The sequence below is a fragment of the Onychostoma macrolepis genome, chromosome 13 (genome assembly GCF_012432095.1).
Source record: "Onychostoma macrolepis isolate SWU-2019 chromosome 13, ASM1243209v1, whole genome shotgun sequence".
Lineage (NCBI taxonomy): Eukaryota > Metazoa > Chordata > Actinopteri > Cypriniformes > Cyprinidae > Onychostoma > Onychostoma macrolepis.
Genome location: NC_081167.1, coordinates 24477261 through 24503380, shown reverse-complemented (window position 1 = coordinate 24503380; position 26120 = coordinate 24477261). Strand labels below are relative to the sequence as shown.

General features: G+C 36.0%; 1 protein-coding gene across 4 annotated transcripts in view; it reads right to left on the bottom strand.

Moving 5' to 3' along the window:
- Window positions 1-26120, bottom strand: part of LOC131551995 (collagen alpha-1(XIX) chain) — a 164239-nt gene that overhangs the window by 13868 nt on the left and 124251 nt on the right. For all 4 annotated transcript variants that reach the window (XM_058795306.1, XM_058795307.1, XM_058795308.1 and 1 more), the window contains 20 exons: window positions 26067-26108; window positions 25356-25433; window positions 24834-24869; window positions 24588-24632; window positions 24398-24451; window positions 24113-24154; window positions 21400-21504; window positions 20811-20864; window positions 20419-20472; window positions 19983-20036; window positions 19754-19807; window positions 18852-18896; window positions 17594-17644; window positions 17450-17494; window positions 12691-12717; window positions 10315-10368; window positions 9469-9513; window positions 8094-8138; window positions 7919-7981; window positions 5327-5362 (listed from right to left, as the gene is read on the bottom strand). In XM_058795306.1, the coding sequence (XP_058651289.1) occupies window positions 5327-5362; window positions 7919-7981; window positions 8094-8138; window positions 9469-9513; window positions 10315-10368; window positions 12691-12717; window positions 17450-17494; window positions 17594-17644; window positions 18852-18896; window positions 19754-19807; window positions 19983-20036; window positions 20419-20472; window positions 20811-20864; window positions 21400-21504; window positions 24113-24154; window positions 24398-24451; window positions 24588-24632; window positions 24834-24869; window positions 25356-25433; window positions 26067-26108 (1029 nt within the window). The remainder of the gene's footprint in view (window positions 1-5326; window positions 5363-7918; window positions 7982-8093; window positions 8139-9468; window positions 9514-10314; window positions 10369-12690; window positions 12718-17449; window positions 17495-17593; window positions 17645-18851; window positions 18897-19753; window positions 19808-19982; window positions 20037-20418; window positions 20473-20810; window positions 20865-21399; window positions 21505-24112; window positions 24155-24397; window positions 24452-24587; window positions 24633-24833; window positions 24870-25355; window positions 25434-26066; window positions 26109-26120) is intronic.

Sequence of the window (26120 nt, the reverse complement as noted above, 5' to 3'; positions counted from 1 at the left end):
ATCTAAAGGGTCTGGAGTGATTCTGGATGAAGGAATGGTCTCTGATCTCTTGTCAGGTGTTCTCTAACCTCATCAGGCATTATAGGAGAATTTCTTTTCAAAAAGTATTGAATAAAAGGGTGCTGTTAATTGTGGCCAATGTGTATTAGAGAAAAACATTTATTTCATAATGATACCCCCATTTTAAATTCTTATTATACAATGAAAGGTTAGATTTTTGTGAATGTTTTTTAATAAAAGATCAATAGGATTAACAATGCAGATTAATTTTCACAGCCTTCTTTGATCATATTTACCAAGGGTGCCGATATTTTTGGCCATAACTGTATATATGTGTGTGTGTGTATGTGTGTGTGTGTGTGTATATACACTATATTGCCAAAAGTATTGGGTCACCCCCTTGACACCAATGACTTGTACATATAGGTACAGTCATTTTAGACACTTCCAAAACTGTTGCAACAGAGATGGAAATACAATATTTAAATACATGAATTATGTTTCCATCTTTGTTGCCAGTTTTGTAAGTGCCTTTTTCTGTTCTAAAGAAGGGGGTGTCCCAATATGTTTGTCCATATAGTGTATGTACAAGTACAAGTCATTGGTGTTTGGTAAAGAGTTTTTGGCTCAAGATCTGCATTTAAAGTCACACCAGAGGTGTTCAGCTTGGATTAGGACTTGGCTTTCTGCAGACCAGTCAAGTTCTTCAACACTGACTAAATCAATCTTTTTTTTTTTAACCTTGCCTTATACACAGAAGCATTGTCATGTTAGAATAGAAAAGGGTCCTGTCCAAACTGTTGCTTTAAAATTAGAAGCACACAGTTCCCTAGAATATCATTATATGCTTAAACATTAAGATTTGTACTCATGGAAATGACTAAAGTAGTCAAACCTGTTCATTAGAAGGGGGTGACCCAATATTTTGGCAATATAGTGTATATTTACATTTACATTAAGTCATTTAGCAGACGCTTTTATCCAAAGCAACTTACAAATGAAGACAATAGAAACAATAAAAACCAACACAAGAGCAACAACATGCAAGTGCTATGACAAGTCTCGGGAGCCTAATGCAGTACACGTAGCAATACACACACACACACACACACACACACACACATATATACATATACACATACATATACACACACATATATATATATATATATATATATACATACATACATACATACACACACACACAATGCATATTTTTTTATTTATATATTTATATTATTATTATTTTTAAGGAATCATTTTTCAAATTGAGGAGGCCTCTGGATGTTTCCAAGGGTGGTTTTGTCAGATCTAGCAAACATCTAGGCACATTTTTTTTTTTGGTCCCTGAAGTAAACGCTCATACATATCGACAGCTAAACTGCACTATTTTTCATAGACCGCTCCCAAGCCGCATTAGAGGAATGAAATTATTTGGCTGCTTTAATGGGCCAACTTTTCCAGTTATTCAGTCGAGAGCAGAGCGAAAAAGCTCAGCGGATTTACAAATGACCATTTTCTCCCCAAACTCATCAAAGCCGTGAACCTCTGGATCTCTCTTTCTCTTCTACCTCTCTCTCCATCTCCTCTGAGAGGGCTCTGTAGAGAAACACCTCTCATTGTACTCCAAAACCACTCTTGCATTTCTCCCTCCCCTCGCTTTCCCATCTATCTCTGCTCCTCTCTCGCATCACGGCTCCCACTAGCTCCTCGGGGAACATCTCGGTATCAAATTCTCCTGCTGGATTACAGCAGTCGAGTAAAAAAGAAATGCAATCTAGCCTGCGTTTCTAAAGCGGGCAGCACTTTGTGAAAGCATCCTCAACCATCTGCTTTCATCCACACCCCCATCAGTGTCTAACACTCTCTCTCCTCCTCTCTATTCCCAGGCTCCTGATGAGGAGAGCTTAAAGCCATCACCGTGCCCACTGAATTGTGTTTCCCTCAGCCCCTGCCATAAAAGAGATGGAAAAATATGAAACGGAGAGGACCGAGGAACTTCCTTCCTGCTAGATGGCACTGTTGCACCACTGAAAGAGACAGAACGCCATACGTGAACGAAGCAGGGAGGGGGAAAAGAAAAGAAAATAGAGGAAATCTCAATGAGTGGTCCAACACCCCGCAAACACAGTCGTGCCATTTGAGAAGATGGTGACGTGAATGAAAGCGAAAATAAGGCCAGTGAACTTCCTCCAGACAATCCACACCCATTTGAACCTTGACTCATCCAGAGACAGTATAAAGGGGGGAAAAGGTGAACCGCTCGTTGAAAAATCACGGTTTAAAATCCAGCATCTTGCTGCTCTGTTCTGCTTGAGCCAATCAAGTTAAACAAATAACATGCAAGTTAGCTAAAACTAACAAAAACAATGTTATTTTAGAATCATTGCTATACTATTACAGTTTGTGTTAATATTTTGAATTAGATTTTATTTTTATATTTTCAGTAGTAGTAATTTTTTGTGCATTTTATGTCATGTTTATTATGTCTATATAGTTTTTATCCAATTTTATTATGTTATAGTTTTAGTTTATTTAGTTTGAGTTATTTCAGTACTTGAAATGTCTTGGCAACTAGCTGAAATAAAATACATTGACATTTCCAAAATAAGTTATGTTTTTAAAATAATTTATTTTTATTTCAGTTAACATTTATTTTAAGTTGGGGTGTCAACGTTAACGCGTTAACGCATGCGATTAATCTAAAAATTTTTACACGTTAATATTTTTTTAACGCAAATTAATCGTTTGATAAGGTTTGACCCCAACTTCTTCCCGTCATCACAGCGCGGAAGGTTATCTATCATTGTGTGATGAGGGTACAGCGAGCCAGTGTTGCTAGGGTAACGGCACAAGTGGGCTATTTTGAAAATACAGTCGCGGGAAAAATTACAGAGCCGTGGGTTGCGGTTTTTTGGGCTACTTTTATAATGTATCACGGCCGCCCAAAGTGTATATAGACAAATAAAAATTAAAATAGATCCTTTTACTAATGTGTATTATACTTGGAATGTATCCCTGGCAACTTAAGAACGGAGAGGCGGTTGTAACATCACAAACAACGTGAGTTTCAGCAGAGCAGCAGAAATAAACATGACAACAGCCACTATAGATTATATAAGATAAACACACACGATTACGATAGGATATTTGTATGTGATTTTCTTGAGAAGAATGTATACATCTGAAATGCTAATTTGTGCAGCGATATAAAAGGCTATAAAATAGCATATTTTAACAAGAGTAAACGACCAAATTCCACATGTGATCGTAAAAGGAAGTTATTACAAACACTCGATGGTGGTTTGAAGTGAGTTCTGATTAAAAGTGTACTATTAATCTCATAAATTGTCTTATGAAGCATGATGCTAATATTAGCTCTAATGCAGCTGCAGAACAGATCCAATTCTTCTTCATAATGCATTTTGTCATAATACTTCACATAAGGTTGCAAGAAAATGTTTTGTTGTATTTATTTAGAAATACTTTTGATAATAGTTGAGTAAATGTATAACTGGGATTGAAGCGATGTGGCTTGGTAAACATTTTATTGCCAGTATAAAGGCTGATAATGGCTGAATAAAAACAAAAGAATAATGATAAAAGAATAATAAGGATTATGTCTCATACCTGGCGGAAGTGTGAAAGGTTCTGTTTCCTTAAACTAGTTTGTCATGCATTTCTTTATTTCAACACATTTACAGGTAAATCCTAGTATTTTAAATTTGTGATTAATCATGATTAATTACAATCCATGACTGTGATTAACGCGATTACATTTTTCAATCGATTGACAGCACTAATTTTAAGTAAAGCAATTGTTTAAATGTGGTTTAGTTTTAGTTTAACCATAATAACTCTGAATTGAAACAAATCTGAAATAATATAACATATAAAGCAACATAAGGAATTGAATGACTAAATTTGATTAAATTAGTAAAAACTAAAAAAATAAATTAAAAATTAAAATTAGGAATTAGACTGTTAAAATTAGAAATGTTGCCATGTCAGATAACAAATAAAATTAGTGCTAAAATGACTAAAACTGTAGATGTATTTCCGATCTAAATTGAAACAAATCTAAAATAATAATAATATACAAAACAACATAAGAAATGTAATTACTAAATTAGATTAAAATACTAAAAAAATAAAATTTAAAATTAAAATATTAAAATTAGAAACGTCACCATGTCACATAGCAAATAAAATTAGTACTAAAATGACTAAAACTATAGTTAACTTTAGTTAAATACAATAATTCTGAATTGAAATACATCTGAAATAATAACATATAAAACAACATAAGAAATTGAATTACTAAATTAGATTAAACTACTAAAAAAAAAAAGAGAAAGAAAATTAGAAATTAGAATATTAAAATTAGAAATGTTACTATGTCAGATTACAAATAAAATGACTAAAACTAAAAAATAAATTGAAGCAAAAAACTAAATTACTAAAAGAAATTAAATGTGAATATCCAAAAAATCTATTTCAAAATATCAAATACCATAACAGCACATAAATAATACTAAAAAAACACTGGTCATATAATGCTTCATTATTACTGCCAGATGTTGCAGTTACGACATCGACCAGCAGAGGCAAACTAATCAGCTAAACCTCAAAACCTTGTCATATTCCTATACAAAATAGCTGACTGGGGCGTTAGCAAGATGGTCGACGAGCGAACTGACTTCTGACTCATCCCTGCACCTCATCCTCACCTCATTAAGATCTGCAGATACATGCTGCATTTACAGTGTTTGTCTGTCTGTGACGGAGGCGTATATATGTGAGTTGTGTGTTGGCGGCTCTCTGATGTGTCTGCTCGCTGCTGTAAAGTGCAGAAGTGCGATTTGTCACAGTTCTGCTGTAGATATGCGTTCTGTTGTGACAAGGCATCAGAGAACGGAACATTTTTTGTTTTGTTTGAAACTACAAACCCTGTTTGTAGGGGACATTTAATTAGTGATTGCATGCATTATTCATGATTTAATGGCTCATGGGCAGGATTTTATCCACACTGGAGAGCATTAGCAGTGAGTAAGCGGTCTTATTATTGAAAACTTTACAAGACTAATGACTGGTGTTGAGTTTTTATTTGCTTGGGAAAGAAAGAAATCGAGTGAGATAAATGTAGACCAGCGCAGATCCGAGTCTAACTGCTATCCACTACTCGCTGGCAAAATATTAGTGCACAAGTTATTAGATGCTGCAGGTATTAAAGTAAAAGCATTAATTTTCTGCTAACATTATCATCTCACACAGACACAGTACAGAAGCCAAAGCTCTCTCATGCATATACTGTACACACACATACCGTATAGCCTGGAATTCCATCTTTTCCCGGCCTTCCCTGTGGAGGAGACAGAACATTCCCATCAATCTTTGCAATCAAAACAACTTTGCATTGATTATAATGTCCATACAAAACTAGATGGCCCAATGAGCATAAATGTTTTGAGATGCTATTAGAAAACTACTTTCATAATGTTCTTTTAGAAGTGAAAATGGAAGCAAGTTTTGAGTGATATAAAAGGTGAATCTATCCATCCATCAATCCATCTTCCAATCTATCCATCCATCATTTATCTATCCATCTATTATATATCAGTCTATCATCCCTCCATTCCTAACCTATCTATCTATCTATCTATCTATCTATCTATCTATCTATCGTTCATTCAGTCCATCCATCCATCCATCATCTATCAATCCATCTTCCTATCTATCCATCCATCATCTATCTATCCATCTATCATCCCTCCATCCATCCATCCGTCCGTCCCATGGATGGATCATCATATATCCACCCATCATCTATTTATTATCGATCTATCGTTCATCGTTCATTCCATCCATCCATCCATCCATCATTTATCAATCCATCTTCCAATCTATCCATTCATCATTTATCTATCCATTATATCAGTCTATCATCCCTCCATTCCTAACCTATCTATCTATCTATCTATCTATCTATCTATCTATCTATCTATCTATCTATCTATCTATCTATCTATCTATCTATCTATCATTCAGTCCACCCATCCATCCATCCATCCATCCATCATCTATCAATCCATCTTCCTATCTATCCATCTATCATCCCTCCATCCGTCCCATGGATGGATCATCATATATCCGCCCATCATCTATTTATTATCGATCTATCGTTCATTCTATCTATCCATCCATCCATCTACCTATCTATTCATCCACCATCCATCCATCCTCTATCTATGCATCTATCATATATCAATCATCTATCATCCATCCATCCCTCCATCATCCAACCATCATCTATCTATCCATCTGTCTATCATCCATCTATCCATCTATCTATGCTTTGCCATTTTGAATCATCCACTGCAATGACATTCATGCATTTTAAAGTGTATCTAAAGTATCCACGCACTTCTTGGTGCTACTATACATCACATTACAAAAGTAAATGTGTTGCAAATACTGTCAACTTTGATGTAGTTTAGTTCGTACTTGTAGTTAGTTTAGCCCACATTGTTCCACTAAGGTTAAGTGTGAACAATTAGGACTCAAGCTACATAAACTAGGAATAAATCGCAAAATATCACCTGGAAGAAACAGGAATTCCTCAGGGGAATTCTGTGTATTCAGCGGAGGTGCTGAAGGCATTACGGCTGTGCGAATAACGAAGCAATTATATGAGATCCGTACAGTCACTGTACTCCTTCACTGAGACAGCCAATCAAACATTTACCCCAGTGACTGCACTCATTACCACAGCACAAATCAGCCGGGTTTAACGCCACAGTACAGAAAAGAATACGAGGAGATTACTCTGTGCTATGAAGTGAGATATTACAGCCGAAAACATTCGCTGTGGTTTGTAGAGAACAATCTGAGACAGAGCTCTGCTTTATATTGCTATATCACACTATATTTGTGTCAATCATAGTAATTCAGCCAATCTAAACCTCTATATTTCCAGTTGTGTAGTATATCTGATGCTTGTTTACAGTGATTTTTAGCATTCTGGGATCTCTAATTAGAAACAGCCCAGACTCGGAATCAAACTACAGGCCGGTGAGCAGAAATCAAGAACTGAGGAAGAATAAACTCCAACAGAATGTTTGTGCCAGAACTCTGAATTCACAGCGAGTCAAACCGTGAATCAATCAGCAGACTAATCAGTTAATTAAATCTGGTCTGCAATTCAAGGATGGATCAAACGTTGGATCAATCTGTTATAAGATCACAGAGTTGAGAACAGGAGACAGAAACTAATGAGAACTAAATGTTATTATACAGGGTGTAGATCACAGCCAGGTGCAGCATAAATGGTAGCTTACAGGTAGATCCAGGGACCCCCAGGGCCACAAAGGGGACCACGGAAGATCATAATTATTATTTTTTTTTTTTAAATATCGCAGTTATACTATTACATTGACAGCCTCAGTTTTTGACCAAAAAACTCCCCCAAAAAAAACAAAAAACAATTGCATATAGTTATATTCTCTTTAATATATATCATGATATCATAAATTATTTTAATAATTCAGAATTATTTGTAATTATAAGTATCATTTATTTATATTATATTAACAATACTAATAATAATATATTATAAATAACTACATTTGTATAATATATTTTAATAAATGTACATAAATATAATATAATATAATAATATAATATATAAATAATATATTTTTTTTACCTCACATAGTATAAATTGGTCTATGAAAATATAAAGAAGCGCATGCAAATTTAGAGAGGCTTTTATATTTTTTAAGATGTTCCTCGCAAGAAGATTCTGATATTTGTGGGTCCTGTGATAAAGACATCTGAAAACCTCTGCTGCAGTTTACCGGCAGGTGTTCATTAGTGCACACTGCAGATTACAGGTGTAATGAATGCTACGATTGCTCACAGGGGATCCAGGAGGCCCTTCAGGTCCAGGGAAGCCAGTCTCTCCCACAGGCCCTCGTTCTCCCTGTGTGGAAAGACAAAGAGGGAAAATGGGACATCATCAGTCTCGCATCAACCTGTTGCCAAAACCTGCCTCATGACTGACAGCTGCTAACAAGCAACAAAGCAAATCTCACCGGCTCTCCAGGGATCCCTAGCTCACCACGCGGACCAGGCTTTCCCTATCAGTTACAGGAACGACAAGGAGAAAGAGTTAGACCTCAAACCTGGTGTCCATTTAAACCACCTGTAGGCTGAGAACATGGCTAAAACATCCACTGCTTTTATCTAAAAATTCATACATGATATAAAACTTGTTACAGACCACTTGTTACAGATATAAATCTTGTGACAGACCACTAAACCGTCACAGCTTCAGAAAATCCCATAGGAACTGCTGCATTAAATATGCTTATCCAACACAACTAAAAAGAAGATATCAGTTATTTTACAGTCCAGTATCGTTCATGTCAGAAACAGAAGTATATCTTCTAGTTTATAATATAGGGTTGCACCGATACAAGTAAACTTAAATAAATGAATGAATAAATAAATAAAACTACAGAATGAAACTTTATTCTAAATAAAATTAAACACTAGAAAATAAACAAACACTGGAAAATGCATAAAATGCTAGAAAATAAATTGCTGTAAAATAGTAAATAAATAAAGAATAAAAGTAATAAAAAGAAAAATACTTTAAATGCTACAAGTGAATTTTGGCATCACAAAATTATAATGTATACAAAGGAAATTGGACATTTATTCTGAGATTTGCTAAAGCTTACATTTAATAGTATTATTAAATTATTAGTATTTAATTAAATTATATTTAATAATTAATATAAATATCAATATAAAAATATGGGAAACAAGCATGGACAATATTCAACATAGGTCGATGGGTTAGACTTTAATTTTACAATAAAACATTTACCACCTTTAGCTATGTTTGAAGTAATCTTAATAATTTATTTAGCTTATTTTGAATCATATTTTTATTTATTCACAAAAAGTTGTTTGAAATCAATCCATAATTGACGCATACCCAACTGAAAATCTCTTGCAGAAGTTTGAAATATGGATATTTATCTTACAAAAACGCATGGATTCGCTACAGGAGGTCTTTATTCACCCCCCGGAGCTGTGTGAGGGATGTTTTATTATGGATGTGCGCACTTTATTTCACGTCTTCTGAACTGTTGACAACAAACACCCGCTTACCCCCATTGGGCCTGGAGGGGCCAGGACAATTTTTAATATAACTCTGATTGGATTCGTCTGAAAGAAGAAAGTCATATACACCTAGGATGCTTTGAGGGTGAGTAAAACACAGGCTAATTTTCATTTTTGGGTGAACTAACCCTTTAATTCTGAAGGGGCTGCAGGCTGTGCATTGTGCCATTTACTTACTAACTACATTATTGCTTGTAGCTTACTTCCTAAATAAAAAATAGTTTTATGTGCAGTACAGTGATTTGAAAGCAGGAAAATAACAACAACATAACTTACAGTAGGACCAGGAACACCAGGTGGACCAGGTAGACCAGGATCACCCTTACAACACACAAACACACTCACGTAAGATGACGAATCTACTGCAAAACTGCCTGAGAACATGTCAGAAAAACACAATGATTGATTTTCTTTCTGTTCTCAAAACCAACTGTGCTTGACAAGTCCTCCAAAATCATTCTTTGAGTATCACTGTGTGTGTGTGTGTGAGCTGCTCTCTTTCCTCCATATGCGCTCTGCTGGCTTTAGGAATTAATGAGCTGCTTTTAAGTTTTGGGGCACAGCATGCAAATAAACAGCTTGAGATCAGGCAGCCTCGTGGCTGTTGTGGAGTCGGAGAGCGCGCAAAATGCTGCGACTACATCTTGACAAGTCCTTTCTGGGAAGAGTGGGCGAGTTTGATGCTGCTCAAAGGAGGAAGCTGCTCTGGCAGACAGACGAAAGAGAGTCTCCATGCACCAGTGCTCTGATACGTGCAGTCGGGGGGTCTGGACCATTCTGTGGGCTCGATTTAATGAAGCCTATTATTTCTACCCTCTCTAGTATTCTCGTATTCATGGTCTTTCTCTTGAATTCTCGAGTGCTTTGACTAAGCACTATGGTGAAATTAGAATACTAACAATGCTTGAATCAATTATGAATGTCTGTGCACCATCCTCCATCTCTCTGTCTGTCAAACACACACACACACACACACACACACACCAAAACTGCACTGTCATGTCAAATCGTGAAGGTACAGAATGGAACGGCTGGTTGAGCTGTTGAAAGCTGTGTGTAATCTGGGACACTCAGACAGGGTGAGAGAGCGTCCAGTGACACGATTCATTCAAACGCGCTTACCTTAGCACCTGGCAGCCCCTCTAGACCTGGTAATCCCATCAGCCCCGGCTCACCCTGGAATAAAGGAAACACATTCCAGCTCAGCACGGGCACCTTCATGCGTGAAACTCTGTGTGTGTCAGAGTTAGGAAGTGACAAAGTAAAAGTGACAACGCAACTAACTTCACTACATTTTTTCAGAAAACGAATAACCTTTTTGTCTCTCTAATGAAAATTTAAGAATTTTGGATTGGAAGTCACTATTGGGAGTCGAGTTGTGTAGCAAGAAATGCACAAATGGTGATTTTGATTAAAAGACTTTCAAACGGTGTCAATTTTGGCACAAAATGAAAACAAACAAACAAAAACAAAAACAAATAAGACTATTTTAGCCCTCAGGACTTTTGGAAACGTAATGAAAATGTTTCACCACAGTGTCATTTTCAGAATCACAAATGTTGCATTTATGTTCAATAGCATTACAATCGAGAATAAAATGGATGATGCCTTTATTTTACAAAAGCTAATTTAATACCTTTTTTTTTTTGTAATCTAAATATACACAAATAATATATTATATATTTTTTGTGTAATTTGACCAGATTCCAGAAGGATTGCAAATGATGCAAAATTTTAATAAATACATAAATAAATAAAACTTTATCAGGTGTACAATTGTTTGTTGGGGTAGAAATTTTGAAATAAATGAATAATTGCTATTATATAATAAGTTATTTATATATATATATATATATATATATATATATATATATATATATATTAATTTTAATTAAGTCTCGTATCCTCACCAAGGCTGCATTTATTTTTACAATCTGAAATACCTGTTCTCTATTTTAATATATTTTAATATGTAATTCTTTTTCATATGATGACAAAGCTGAATTTTCAGCAGCCATTACACCATGTTGCATGATCCAACATTTTCACACAAATATTGAAAAGGTTTATTTTTACTCTTCATTTATATTATAATAATTTCAAAATGTAACATTTATATATATATTTTATGATGGATTAGCTGGATATTCTGAATATTGGATATTCTGGCTCTGGGACAAAAGTAAAACAATCAAATCTATACATACAGCATTTGAAAAGTAGTAAAACTAAATGATGAAAGCATGGTAAAAAGTTTCCAAGTCAAATTTTATGTTACCTTCATATATATGTATAAAAGAATTAAACATACATATAATAAAAATCAACCCCTGAGCCATAAAAGTGCCAGAAGTTTAAAAGATTATATCACAGCAATGGTTTGGAACAGAAAAAATAATTTCTTTAGAAAGCTGTGACTTTCCCGTTTCCTTCAGTGGAAACTCAAAATGTATTTCCAGGTCAAAGCGACTGATGGAGCAGATCACAACGGTGCAGCTACAAAACTGGTTTTGTAATGTATTTTAGCGACTCAACAAACGCCAAACGGCATTTTTCCAGCATGTCACTGATTATTTCAATTAAAACCCACATATTTATCTTCGCCCTGACAAGTGCGTCGAGTTAACTCTAATTCTGTCGCATTACCATCCTGACAAAGCATTTACTTTCCTCCTTCCATTTTCATTTAGCCTGCCGTGTTAATAAATCACATGTACTTCGCCGCAAGCAGAGCAGCTCGTAATTCACTCCAAGTGATTGGCCGCTTCCCCACACCGAACCCGTTCACGGAGCGCTGAAAAATCTGCGTACAAGCATCGTATATTACGTTCGTCTCACGGCTCAGTCGCTATTGACGGACAGCAACGGGCGCCACGTTAACAGGGCTCGCCACAGAGATGGATTGCGGCAGTAATTGTCGCACGTGTAGATTGCCATGTATAACAGAGTGCAGACCTACATGGGACCAGAAAGAGGATCGACTGGAGACAGATGGGGGCAATTCTAGTGCGGTGCCGGAGACTGCTGGGACCATTTATTCAAATGTCAAATTAGCATGCTGCTGAAAAATGGTTTCGCAAAAAAAAAAAAAAAAAAAGAAACAATAAAAAATATCAAAATTGCACCCATGAGAACAGGAAGTGCCAGCTTTTTGGCTGCTGGAGCTACATTGTTGCTACTGTAGGGATCTGTCGCTGTCGTGCATGTGCTTTTGTTTGGGGGCTGTGCATGTACCGCGTTCACAACATCTCCCACAGGCAAAGAAATATGTGGCGACAATTTGATTTAGGCATCGTTCCTGATCACTCCTTTTGTTGCTGAGAATTCTGTGTGACTAAACTGTCGTGCTCGGCTGCTCTCGGGCTACTTCTGAGCCAGGAGCTGTGATTAATGGAGACTAGCCAGAAAGCGAGTGCTGGCCAGACCTGTTTCTCTCAAACCAGAGGCATAGAAGGGCAGAGGACCATTCAATACAAATCACAGCGATGCAACACTCACCATCCCTCCTTCATCTCCTTTGGGCCCCTGGAAAAGAATAGCACAGAATTAGCCTGTGAAACTGACCTTATTTGACCTTATGGCTCTGTGTGCTATCAATGAATCCAATCTGTGTAATTAGCTGGATGACATCTGCTTAGATTTACTGTCAAACAGTAACACAATCAAGTGACTTACAAACAAAAGAGCCACAAGGGAATTATGCTGACACAATTCTGTTCCAAAGCCTAGTGAGCTGTCGATCTAACCGGATAGGGCACAATTCAGAATTTAAGAATCGCATCTTTTGCATTTCATGAATGTGAATTTTGAATTGAACTGGCAATATACCCCAGGAAGTTTAATTGGTATAATTGGAAGTAGAATTGATTGACTTGTAATTTAAAGATATTAAAGTTACACAAGAAATGAATGTTAGGCAGTTTGAGACAAATAATTACATTATGATTGACTTCATATGTAGAATACATTGTTACTCAACTGATAATAAATATTAACTCGGTTCAGTAGCCTACTATCAAAACAACTTAATTTGCCACAGAGCACCACAAAATGACCACTACAATGCTATTAGATAAATATTTGACATCATTAAAATTTACTAATTTAATAATTGTGTTAAGATGTTGATTCATTTTGGGAGATCTTATGGGAAGTGTTCTTTCAATACAGTTTGGAAAATAAGTTAATTTGATAAAAACAACTAATGATATAATGAATTATTCATTGTGTGTGTAAGCCCACTTGGCAATAAAGCTCTTTATGATTCTGAATTAACATATACACTGAATATATAGTATATATTGTAATTTAAATTTAAGGAACTAGAACTAGAAACTTAATTAAATTTTAAAAAAAGTCTAGCTTTAAGCAAAAAAAATTAAAACATTATTTAACATTAATTTAAATAGATTATATTTCATTTATTAATAATTCACACTAAAATGCATAAAAGCTGCACTTAAACACTGAATTTTGTTTATATTTATGTGTAACTCCACTGCAATTCCACTGTCAAATATCTTCTTTCAAATGAGTCTACAATTATGCATGTAATGCAAAGGCTTCATTAACTGAGGTTAACAAGTTAAATTCAAATTACAACTTGAATTACAATTCTGAATTCCCATTTTCTTAAATACAGTAATTAAATAAGATTTTTAAGGCATCCTTAACTGAATTCTGAATGGTGCACAGCTCTATCTATCTAACAATTTATGGCATCACGTTGGCAATGCATGAGTGACTGTTTATGCCTATGTAGAGTTTTAAAGGGTCATGAACTAAGAAATCAAAATTCCCTTGATCTTTTGGTATACATTGTACTATAAAAACATTCTGTAAGTTTCTGTAACTTTCTCATTAGTCTAAAAGCAACTTTTATTGAAGCCTATTGGCCAAAACGACAGGTTGTGAAATGTACCACTTTATGACATACAGGTGCTGGTCATATAATTAGAATATCATCAAAAAGTTGATTTATTTCACTAATTCCATTCAAAAAGTGAAACTTGTATATTATATTCATTCATTACACACAGACTGATATATTTCAAATGTTTATTTCTTTTAATTTTGATGATTAGAGCTTACAGCTCATGAAAGTCAAAAATCAGTATCTCAAAACATTAGAATATTACTTAAGACCAATACAAAGAAAGGATTTTTAGAAATCTTGGCCAACTGAAAAGTATGAAAATTAAAAGTATGAGCATGTACAGCACTCAATACTTAGTTGGGGCTCCTTTTGCCTGAATTACTGCAGCAATGCGGTGGAGTCGATCAGTCTGTGGCATGGAGTCGATCAGTCTGTGGCACTGCTCAGGTGTTATGAGAGCCCAGGTTGCTCTGATAGTGGCCTTCAGCTCATCTGCATTGTTGGGTCTGGTGTCTCTCATCTTCCTCTTGACAATACCCCATAGATTCTCTATGGGGTTCAGGTCAGGCGAGTTTGCTGGCCAATCAAGCACAGTAACACTGTGGTCATTGAATCAGCTTTTGGTACCTTTGGCAGTGTAGGCAGGTGCCAAGTCCTGCTGGAAAATGAAATCAGCATCTCCATAAAGCTCGTCAACAGAAGGAAGCATGAAGTGCTCTAAAATTTCCTGGTAGATGGCTGCGTTGACTGTGGACATCAGAAAACACGGTGGACCAACACCAGCAGATGACATGGCAGCCCAAATTATCACAGACTGTGAAAACTTCACACTGGACTTCAAGCAACATGGATTCTGTGCCTCCACTCTTCCTTCAGACTCTGGGACCTTGATTTCCAAATGAAATGTAAAATTTACTTTCATCTGAAAAGAGGACTTTGGACCACTGAGCAACAGTCCAGTTCTTTTTCTCCACAGCCCAGTTAAGATGCTTCTGACGTTGTCTCTGGTTCAGAAGTGGCTTGGTAGCCCTTTTCCTGAAGACGTCTGAGAGTGGTGACTCTTGATGCACTGACTCCAGCTTCAGTTCACTCCTTGTGAAGCTCTCACAAGTGTTTGAATCGGCTTTGCTTGACTGTATTCTCAAGCTTGCGGTCATCCCTGTTGCTTGTGCACCTTTTCCTACCCAAATTCTTCCTTCCAGTCAACTTTGCATTTAATATGCTTTGATACAGCACTCTGTAAACAGCCACACCTTTCAGTAATGACCTTCTGTGACTTACCCTCTTTGTGGAGGGTGTCAATGTTCGTCTTCTGGATCATTGCCAAGTCAGCAGTCTTCCCCATTATTGTGGTTTCAAAGAACAAGAGATACCCAGAATTTATACTGTAGGGATGGTCATTTATTCAAACTCAAATGTAAATATTCTAATATTTAGAGATACTGATTTTTGACTTTCATGAGCTGTAAGCTCTAATCATCAAAATTAAGAGAAATAAACATTTGAAATATATCAGTCTGTGTGTAATGAATGAATATAATATACAAGTTTCACTTTTTGAATGGAATTAGTGAAATAAATCAACTTTTTGATGATATTCTAATTATATGACCAGCACCTGTAATATTGTGACTAAACACCACCTCCGCAGAAGATCATCAACGCCTGCTTCTACATCGCTGCCTTTTAGCCCCGCCCACAGATTCGTGCACATAGTACGTAAATGACAAGAGTGGCCAACACAGGTCTAAGCAGATACCAAACGATAAACTTTATATCATGAATTTCATATTTAATGAAGTTTCAGACCACATCAGTAAGAACTTGGTCCTTTTTTCCACTTAATTTTATCACGGATTAATTTACAAATAAGGTACAATTTGTTGCAAGAACTTCTGAAAGATTTAAACTAAAAGACGATGCTGTGCCGACTATATTGGATCAGATGACACACCATACAAGTGAGAGTAACTTTTTTATTATGTGGTCACTATTGCTTCATCTTTTATTACAGATTGTTTGATATGTACTGAGTATTTCTGTGTTTTTAAATAGTCTATTAAGGACGTAGGCTGTCAAACATACACAACTGTCAGCCAATCATAGCAGTGGGCGTTTACTTCCAAGTCTACCTTCAAACAGAGCGTTCTGATGAGGGGGGTCAAAAACAGGACAGAAAATAGCCCATTATTTCTAAATTGTTTTTTTGTGTGTGTGTGTGTTTAAATCTTGATAACATTATAATTGGACCTCAGAGAACAGTACAAAATAAAGGCAGTTCACAACCCCTTTGAATCATTCACTTATGAGGTTCCGTGATGCTTAGGATGCTGACTTTGTAGACCATAGACAGTGATGAAGCATGCTAGGTTCTGGAAAACAGCCTAAACAGAACTGCATTAGACATAAAATATAAACACTAAAGTGAACTGAGGCAAATTGAACCACTTTTTGAGATGACAGCCAAGAGTGCCTACAATTTACCCTATTTCCCCAATAAAACAAGATTGAATATTACATTCGAAAGCTAATTTTACCCCTTAGCACACCAGTGAGCTAATATATCATGACTCTGCATGCTAACACAATCTAGTCGCATGAAATGTTCTCCCAATCACAAGCATCTTGATCGTTCAAATGAAGTTCAATCGAAGTTTAATTGTGCTAAGTGTGGTCTCCTCCAGCTGTGGCACATCAACAGGAAGTGTCACGTCCCACTTAAAACAGGTTCAGCTGAGGATAAACCGAAACAAAGCACCCTGAGGGACTTGTAAGCAGCTCCTCGAGTCTATCGCAGTGAGGAGGGAGATTGGAGAGTGTCCTCTTTCAGACCTGCTGATAAGGGTTTAGCATTTCCAGAGTTCTGGGCGGTCTGGTAAAGATGGCCCAGGAGGGAATACACTCTTGTTCTTCATGGAAAGGAAGGACACATTACATACAGACTAGATAAGTGTGCGTGTCGCTGCGTTGATAAGCTAATCGGATGATTCCGCTAGGGCAGAAAAGCTCTTTTATATGTATTTCTCTTTTTTCCTGTTAAAGCGCTGCATTTCAATTACCCCTTCTTTACAAGCAGCTACTTTGTTGACTATGTGTGACGGGTTTGTTTTGCCCTTCTCCCTTTGGGCTGCTGTCATTGTCTGAGTTTCAGATTTGTGTCTGTGTGGCCGTGATCCGTCCTTCAATTCATGCTTTGTAAAACTCTTGAAATCAGGGGCGGACAGCAACTAAACCGAATACAGATTCCCAAATCAATGTAGCTTCTTTGTGTATTGACATTTAAACTTAATTAAAAGTGCAACAACTGATTCCCTGTGGTGGGGTACGTTCAACAAACTATTTATTTTATGTGGGATATAATTAAAAAAATATGACATATACCGGGGGCCCTGGTGGTCCGGGTTGACCTGTATTAGCTGCTCCATTCTGTAAATAATAAGGAGGACAGTTTAGAAGGTATAAACAATATGACCATTACAGTTACAATCTAAAATATTGTGTTTTAGTATCAGGTGAAAGTTTTACCTGAAGCTTATAGAGACTGCTCATTCCATTGCCCTCTGCATATGGAACACCCTAAAAAAAAAAAACAAGTTTACAAGATTTTAGCATGTTGCTAGGTGGTTGCTTATTGGCTAAAGTCAAAATAACCTGCCCAAATCAATTCATCCAAAATGATAGTTTCCAGATATGTCACAGGTTCCGCCTTCAAATACAAGTGAATGAGATTTTTCTTGTGCTTTTTCATTCACCAGGCTATACAATCATAAGGGAAACAAACTAAATTTGAGTCTAAAATTGTTTTGTTTGTATTTCTGGGGCCACTGATGTGGTTATGAATTTATGGCTGTCAATTTAATGTTTTAAAGCATTGCATACTACTGTTTTCATTAAAAATTTTCATTTCATTATGCTTGTTTGAGTATGAGTATTGAAAAAAATTGATTTGGCAGGTTTCATGTTTACCGAAATGACATGGTTATGTGGGCTGCTGAATCTAATTTTAAGGTATGAACCTGTACTGGTCCCTAATTTAACTTTTCTAAAGCCTGACATTTGGAATACAAATGTCAGAGAAATCAAATTTTCTTTTAAAAAATAAATAAAAATACTTTTTAAGGCTTTTTTTTTTTCCTACAAAATTATGTATGGGCAAGTTGCTTCAGTCCAGTAAATGTTCATCTTGAAATATTATTAAGAATATAAAAGTTATTCTGAAAGTAAAAGTTATTATGCATACTTTATAAACAATGTTAAAGATTCCACATATACCAACACCTGAAGAGGAACATTTTTAGAATTATACTAAAAAGTCTTTTACTTAATAAAATAATATGAACTATCAATCAGATGACAGAAGGCATGAAGAAGATTGTGTGCAACAGGTTTGTCAGTTTTGATCATGTTGATAATTAAGAGGCCTTAGAAATTGATGTATCGTGTAGGTTTTATAGAGTTAATTGCAATAAACTTGTTGGCAATACATACAAATCGCTATTAAAAATGTTGAACTTTCAGATCTGTAAGAAACTGCAAATACAAGCATTCAAAAAAGTCTACCTGATATGGATATGGATAAATACTGTTGCACCATCAAAAATTGTTTAGTGTTTTGCAAAACTTCAACCAAGTGATGCTAGATTGGGGCAGATTATCTGTTTAGTGAACAATGAAAGACAGCGGGAAGAGTTATGGAAACCTGTAGGAAAGCATTCATTATATTTTCAACTACGTTTGCAATTCCTGGTGGTGTAGAAAATGCACACTTTAATTCAGAACTTACAGGAGGTCCAGGAGGTCCGGGTATGCCTTGCGGTCCATCACTGCCCTGGAACAAAAAGACATTTCTTTCTGTACATGCATAACACAAACTGCCTCTCCAAACAAAGTACATGATTGAATTGAGAGTCAGGGCCAACACCACACTGCAGTGTTAGCAAATGTTGTGAATAATAACAGGTTTCAGATAGAGCATTTGGAAGTTTTGAGGATAGACTCAATGCCCCTTGGCTCTATTGGGTTGGCTCTCAGTGGAGCCGATCAGCTGATGAAAACCGATGAAAAATGCCTCTATTCCCTTTTTAGTGCGTATCTGCACCCTGCAGGGCACACCACCAGCTTGTTGAACACATTGAGCGGCATATTCGCTATCTCCTGCTAACTGTTTGTGAGAGTATTACTTCAACCATTTATCAGGCAGTGTGTGACTCATACAGATGCAGATGGGTCAAAGAACTATATTGCTGAGAAAAGCGAGAGAGAAAAAGATATGCCTTACATTTTGCTTTTATCCCACTCTAAAATTCAGTTTAACTGTAGAATTTGTAAATATAACAATTTAGGATGGCACGCATACAGTAAATATTTACTCACTATCATGTTGTGCTAAACCTGTATAACTTTTCTTAAGTGGAATACAAAATAAGCCATTTTAAAGATCAAAAAAAGATGCACTATATTTCAGGCCTTCTCATTTTATGAATTTTTTTTTTTTCTCAACAGCAGCCCTCGAAATCTAGTGTTCACTTATTCTATGGAAATATAGTATGAGCAGTTTGCAAACACCTCGATGTGTTCCACAAACAATTATACTATGCCTGGGTTTGAAATAGCATTATCTTTTTTCAGGGGCCTTACTATTATTTTAAAATCTTAAAGCAGAAATGATCACTTGATTATGCTTACCCGTTCTCCCTTTAGCCCTGTGGGCCCAACAGGTCCTGGTCTGCCAATCAGTCCCTAAATGCAGAGGAATATGCATAAGGATCATTTTTATTAGATACATTGCTGGGGGGAAGGGGGACAAAACAAGGAAAAAAAGAAAAAAAAAAGAAGATTACCAAGAAACTAAACTAGCCGCCACATAGAAACCATGAACTCATGATAATTATTCTTTTTGCTGGAAGTTTCTAACCTGTGGACCCATACGGCCTGTGGATCCAGGCAATCCTGGCACACCTGGGGACCCCTGGGAACAGATTAAAACAATTGTAGTTATAATTGATCATTCATTCTCTATCCCCGGACCAATCAGTGAGCTTGAGGCTAGATTTCAACAACAATAAAATGAATATTTTAATGAAAATCCATTGGTCCATTGGACAATATACTATTCTATACAATGTCAGCATTGTTTCAAAAGTGAATGGGTACAAAACAAAAGATGTTTATTTAAATACCTATTGAAACAGCAATCTACTCAGACAAATAAAATCACTTCATTTCAGATGCATAGTCTGGAAAATAAAGTGTCTGGAGCAGCAGTATAGTAGTCAGCTATGACACATCAAACAAGTCCACTAACTGAAACGGGATTAGTTTAGCTTTGTCGTATAATTTTGATAACTCACCTCATCACCCTTGTCCCCCATTGGACCAGGAAAGCCTCTCTCACCCTTCACTCCCTAATATGACAACGAGACAGATGGACAATCATTGAAACAGAAAGTACACTCTCTTGATTTAGTTTCTCTCTTAGGATGTTCTCATACATTATTAACGCCCATCTCTGGCCTCAATTCTCGTCTGTCACTGAATGTCTCGCATTCATGCACTCTAATGTACAGTATGCAAACCATTTTTTGCACCATTTGTAATACATTTGCCCTGCTATGCCTTGTTGTAACAGAGGAAATGTACTTCCAGAATTACAGCTAAAGGGAAGACTGTGGACATATCTGGGGCTCATGTGTCTGCCAATCACACGATTCTCTTCTCTAATCTCTGATTTAGGGCGGCTTACCTTCGGACCCTCTTTTCCGGGATTACCAGCTGGGCCCCGAAGTCCCTGATCCCCCTGTCAAAGCCAACACAGAATGTAAGGAGCCAGATCCACAGGACAGACATAAGAATATACAGCGGCTCAGGTAAGTATCTGAACACTTAAGACCACAGTTTACGTATGAATGTCATCATGTTAAATAACTAAAGATCAATAAAGTGGAATTCATTTTAAAGAACGAGAAGACAAGGTCATACAGTATTGCAAGTGAAACATTTCAAGTTCTTGTAATTGTAGACCGGAAAAGTAAAATTAGTTCTGAGAAAATGTCAAGCATCATTGTTTGCAGATTTTGTGGTTATCTAATACAATGACATGCAAACTCTTTAAATACTTTTAAAGCCCTTGTGTAGCAAATCTTAAAAACTTTGTTATATACGCATGCATATCAAATAACTGGACTGCAGAAATGTCTGGTGTATTACAAACAAATAATTCATTGCATCAGCCAGAAAGGATGACAGCAATCAGTGCTAGAAAATCTCAGGTGGAGGAACGGTATTTTAATCAGTGAGGAGATTAAACGTGTTTGCAGCCATTTTTACAGTACCTTTTCTCCATCCATTCCTGGGATACCTGGAGCTCCAAGGGAACCTTTTTCTCCTTTCTGCCCTGGCAATCCTGGTACTCTGGTCTGACACACACTGCAGGCGTTCTGCCAAAATCACAAACACACACAATGTAAGGTGCAGAAATCTGACTTTCTCTCTTTTAATCTCTTTCTCCTTCTGTTCAGATAAACCCAGGATGCAACACATCTCAAAATGAACCTTTTTTTGGTTCACATGTTCAGAAAGGACCCATCTTATATAGCTACCTGAGATTAAATTATGCAGATGAGAAAAATTAAAGGATTTATCAAACTATATTTGGCAGTTAAAATTAGTTTTATTTTAAATGCAAACTTATCTAGTTTTAAAATACATATACATCTCTTAGTGATTTGCAATGTATACAACACAGTAAATTATTGATCTAAAAATAATTAAAACTAAAATGTATCAGATGCTAAAGTTGTGTCAGTCGCAGTAACAATAAAATTATAGATTTGCCTCAGAATGCAGGCAATATTCATATAAAATAGTAATTCCTTTAGTAAAAATGTGAATAATATTCAACAAATTAAACTTCTGAAATAGTATTGTGCATTTATAAATAATTTTTCTCATTTATCTTTATATTTTAATTGAAAATGGTTTAAAAATTCTCACATGATTCAACTTGCACCTTGACATGGATGACGTTTTGTTATTTTGAGAAGTGATATTTCTACGATTGTGTCATAATGCAATCATTTATAGTAGATATTCTGAAATATTATGAGAAGGATTAATTTGACCTCCATCTCATTTTTTCTAAAAGACAACTGAAGTAAAACGTGGCACCATTTACCTCACTCTTACTGTGGAAAAACAGTAAACAGACTCCAACATCCTTATGTGTGTTCATGAGCTCTACACAGGTTTATCTGCTTCTGTATACTGACCTTTATTTAATCTGTGTAAGATTCATGTTTGCCCATCTGGACATATGCTTTTACCAGCTTGCAGAAGCACATATGGCGTGGCAATCAAGCTTTGCCCACTGCTAAAAAGGCTAAAGGTCAAACCCAGACATACAAACAACTCACAGGCAGAAAACTTGATAAAAGGCATGCATTAGGGAAGTACAATTTTTTCCAAAAGCCTTTTTTCCCAGATTTTAACCTTGCCAGCCTGATGCATTCACCTCAATACATTTGCCCACTGATACAGCGAGAAACAGGAAAAGCAGAAGCGAAGGTGCTTTCAAAAGCGGTTTTGAAACTCAGGGGCTAAGTAAGCAACCTTTTTCTCTTCTGCACTTTAAGAGTGAAACTGTATACCTGTGAAGCGTAATCAATGGTTTACCGTAATGGGTCGCAAGGATTGCATTGACATTTCACATTGGATGCACTTTTCGTACCCAGCACCAGCGTGTATCTGAAGGTAGCAATTTACTAGTGCATTAGTCCGACCCGCTCAATAAGTGTAAGGTGATTCAGGAACCACATTTATATTTGCATTCTTTGTGTAAGACTGACAATTAGTAAATTGCCTGTGACCGATATAGCAGTAGAGGTTTAACATTAGAGGAGAAAAGAGGAAATTCGTACACAAATTCAAAAAGAGTCAGAACACATGACCTGAGTGCTTTGACATTTTTAGATTTCGACATAAAACTGTGAGCTTCATTAAATAAGTACCATTAACGTATTTAAAAGAATATTTCACCCCAACAATTAAAATAGAGTTGTCAGACAGATTGTCAGAGCTGCTCTATTCCATAAACAGTGAATGATAATTCAAAAGCTTTTTATACACGTAAAAAAAGGAAAGTAAAATATTTCATTTATTTATTGACATGACTCAAGCTCCAATTCAAACTCTGCAGAAATCAGTCATAAACTTGCTTGTTCTTTTGACATTTAAGTATGTTTTGATGCATTCCCTTTCCTTTGTGTATGAAGGCGCATCAAATCCAAACCGAAGATGAATTACAGTACATAAGCTACTGTAAGTAGCTCTGTGTGTTGTTGTGGTTGACAGTTCAGTCCTAAGAATCTCACTGTGTCATTTTTTGAGCAAATGGGCATTTATCTTGTCAGAAGTTTCTTCAGTCGTACAGAGATGAATGCATGATGCCCAAACAGAAACATAAAGAGCAGTGGAGGAGGAAGACGGAACAAAGTACTTCCAAGGAGGAATTAAAGAGAGAGTGAAGAGTGGAAGTTAAAAGAATGTTTCTTTTTCTAAGTGCTGAATATACATGAATGTAAAGAGTTTGAAAGAGAGCAATAGAGCAGACAATTAAATAATTTATAACAGTCTTAAAAAGTTTTTAGATAAAATTGGGCTTTATATTACCTCTGGCTATATTCTGTCATTTGTGTTTTGTTACTAAAATATTGTGTGTAATAGGAAAGACGATGTTTCTGAAATCTTACGGTTTAATAGAGGGGAAAAAATGCTTCCTCTAGGTTACATGGGGTAAGATCTGTCTGAGTTAAGATCCACACACAATCTGACTGAGGGGAACAGAGTTTTAAATAGGTTTTTTTTAAACACCTTCGGTTTGAGATGGCAGGTTTCAAAGTCTGCAAAAGTTTTGCTGATATGCATCTCAAAGGAAACTTTTTGGGTACATGCCTAACTGTAAATTCAGCATCTTTTATTTATTTTTTAGTTCTGTTCATCATAATTCATACTATTAATATGTAGCATCTGCTGCAGTAAAAACAGTACCTTTAGTAACGTCCCCATGTCTCCAACAATAGGTAGTGCTGTCTGAAAAAGAAACATTTAGAGCAGCATTAGATACAACATTAGAAAATACAAACACAAGTATTTATTTTATTCCCCATGGAGTGCTATGTCAATATCATATTCCAACAATTTTCATTAGCAGAGCAAAAATAAACAAAACAACTGTGCATATTGTGTGTAACTGAATAGTAACTTTATGTTTCTAGGAATGCCGAGAAAAAGAAAAAAAACAAAAAAACAAAAAAACAAACTAATGTTACAAACCGGTTCTCCAGGGGGCCCAGGGGGTCCTGGTCTGCCTTGTGGGCCTGGAGGTCCCTTTCAGATTAAGACACATTCAAGATATTTAAGAATTCTTTATATAAAATGATTCACAGATATATGAATATATAAATATCTTGATATTTTCACCTTTTGACAAATCTGGACTCAAAGAAATTAAAGAAATTCTCACCATAATTCCTGGCACTCCAAGTGGTCCTGAAGGTCCACGAGGGCCCTGCGAAAATACCACCATCATGTAAATTCACTTGCTTCAATATTTTCAAAACAAAGAGATTCAATCTCGGTCTTAACTTGTATAAGATCTTTAAAAAAAAATGCAATATCAATGTGTAAGTATATTATGCACAATGATATATAATTGACATGCTTGGTCTATATGTAATTGCTGTTTTTTGGATGTTAAATGATCCTTTACCTGAATTCCTGGTTCTCCTTTAGATCCCATCAGACCCTATAGAAAATAAATAAATGAACAAAAATGTTCTATTAATAACTGCAGGTGTCTTATAAATATTGTTTTCAGTCTGATATGCAAAAACACTAAATGCTAAAATCTAAAGCTACTTGGAAAGCTTTTATATAATGTGAACTCTGTGGTTTTCTGTGGGAAATATGTGGGATGAAGAAACGATAATGCAGCCTGTGTAGTTCTGTGTGAGAAGTCATTGTTGTTGCAAACCTGTATGACTCATTGGAACAGAATAAAGCCATTGTTGAGCTCCAATTCTGACAAAAAGTACCATAACAGTTGTTCATTTGATTTGTACACGTTCAATGCTGTATGATATTTTTGTATGTGGAACAGACTGACATTTTAGCTTTTGTGTTCCACAAAAGAAAGTTTGGAACAACATGGGAGTGAGTAAATGACTATTTTCCGTTTTGTGTGAACTATCCCTTTAAATGAATGTCAAGTTACTCTGAAACAGGTACTTACAGGGGGTCCAGTGATTCCAATACCAGGTTCTCCTTTCTCTCCAGCATCTCCAGGGACTCCAGGCACACCTCGCTCACCCTGGTGGAGAGCAAAAAAGATCATTCATCCAAACTAAATTAACTCCAAAAAGTAGTGCCGGTTTCTGTAATAAAGCTTGGCTGGATAATTATTGTGTTTTAAAATGAATTTGTTGCCATAGCAACATCGTGAACATCTTCAGTCAGTATGTAGTAATATATTTAAAATCAAACCCTTACAAACAGATGCTTACACAGCAGTAAAACAAGAGCTTTAACGAAGCGTTCTGCATAAGCAAATAATTTATGACAGCATGTAACTGGCTTAAATAAATTTTCAGGGATTAATACAAGTTAAGCTCTACTACCACAGACAATTTCAACTCCGTTTGAAAACTGTATTCCACAAATTTTGCTTCGTTTTAAATTTTGGGAACAAGTCAAAATGGTTTTCTGTGATAATCAACATTAGTGTCACAGATGCAATTGGATATGGAGTTTAACTTGAACCCAAAAGATTCCTTTAATTATTCACAATGCTGACATTTCTTATCACACCATAAAAAGTGGACTAAAAGACAAAGCACAGCACAGGAAAATATGGCTGATATGAACTCAGGGGATGTTCCTTTACAGATAAACTTCACAAGTGCAAAATTGAATATTTTAAAAAGAATCTCTCACAGTGACCTACCTTAGGGCCCCGCAACCCCCGAAGACCAGACGCAACCTCCTCCTAGAGATGAAA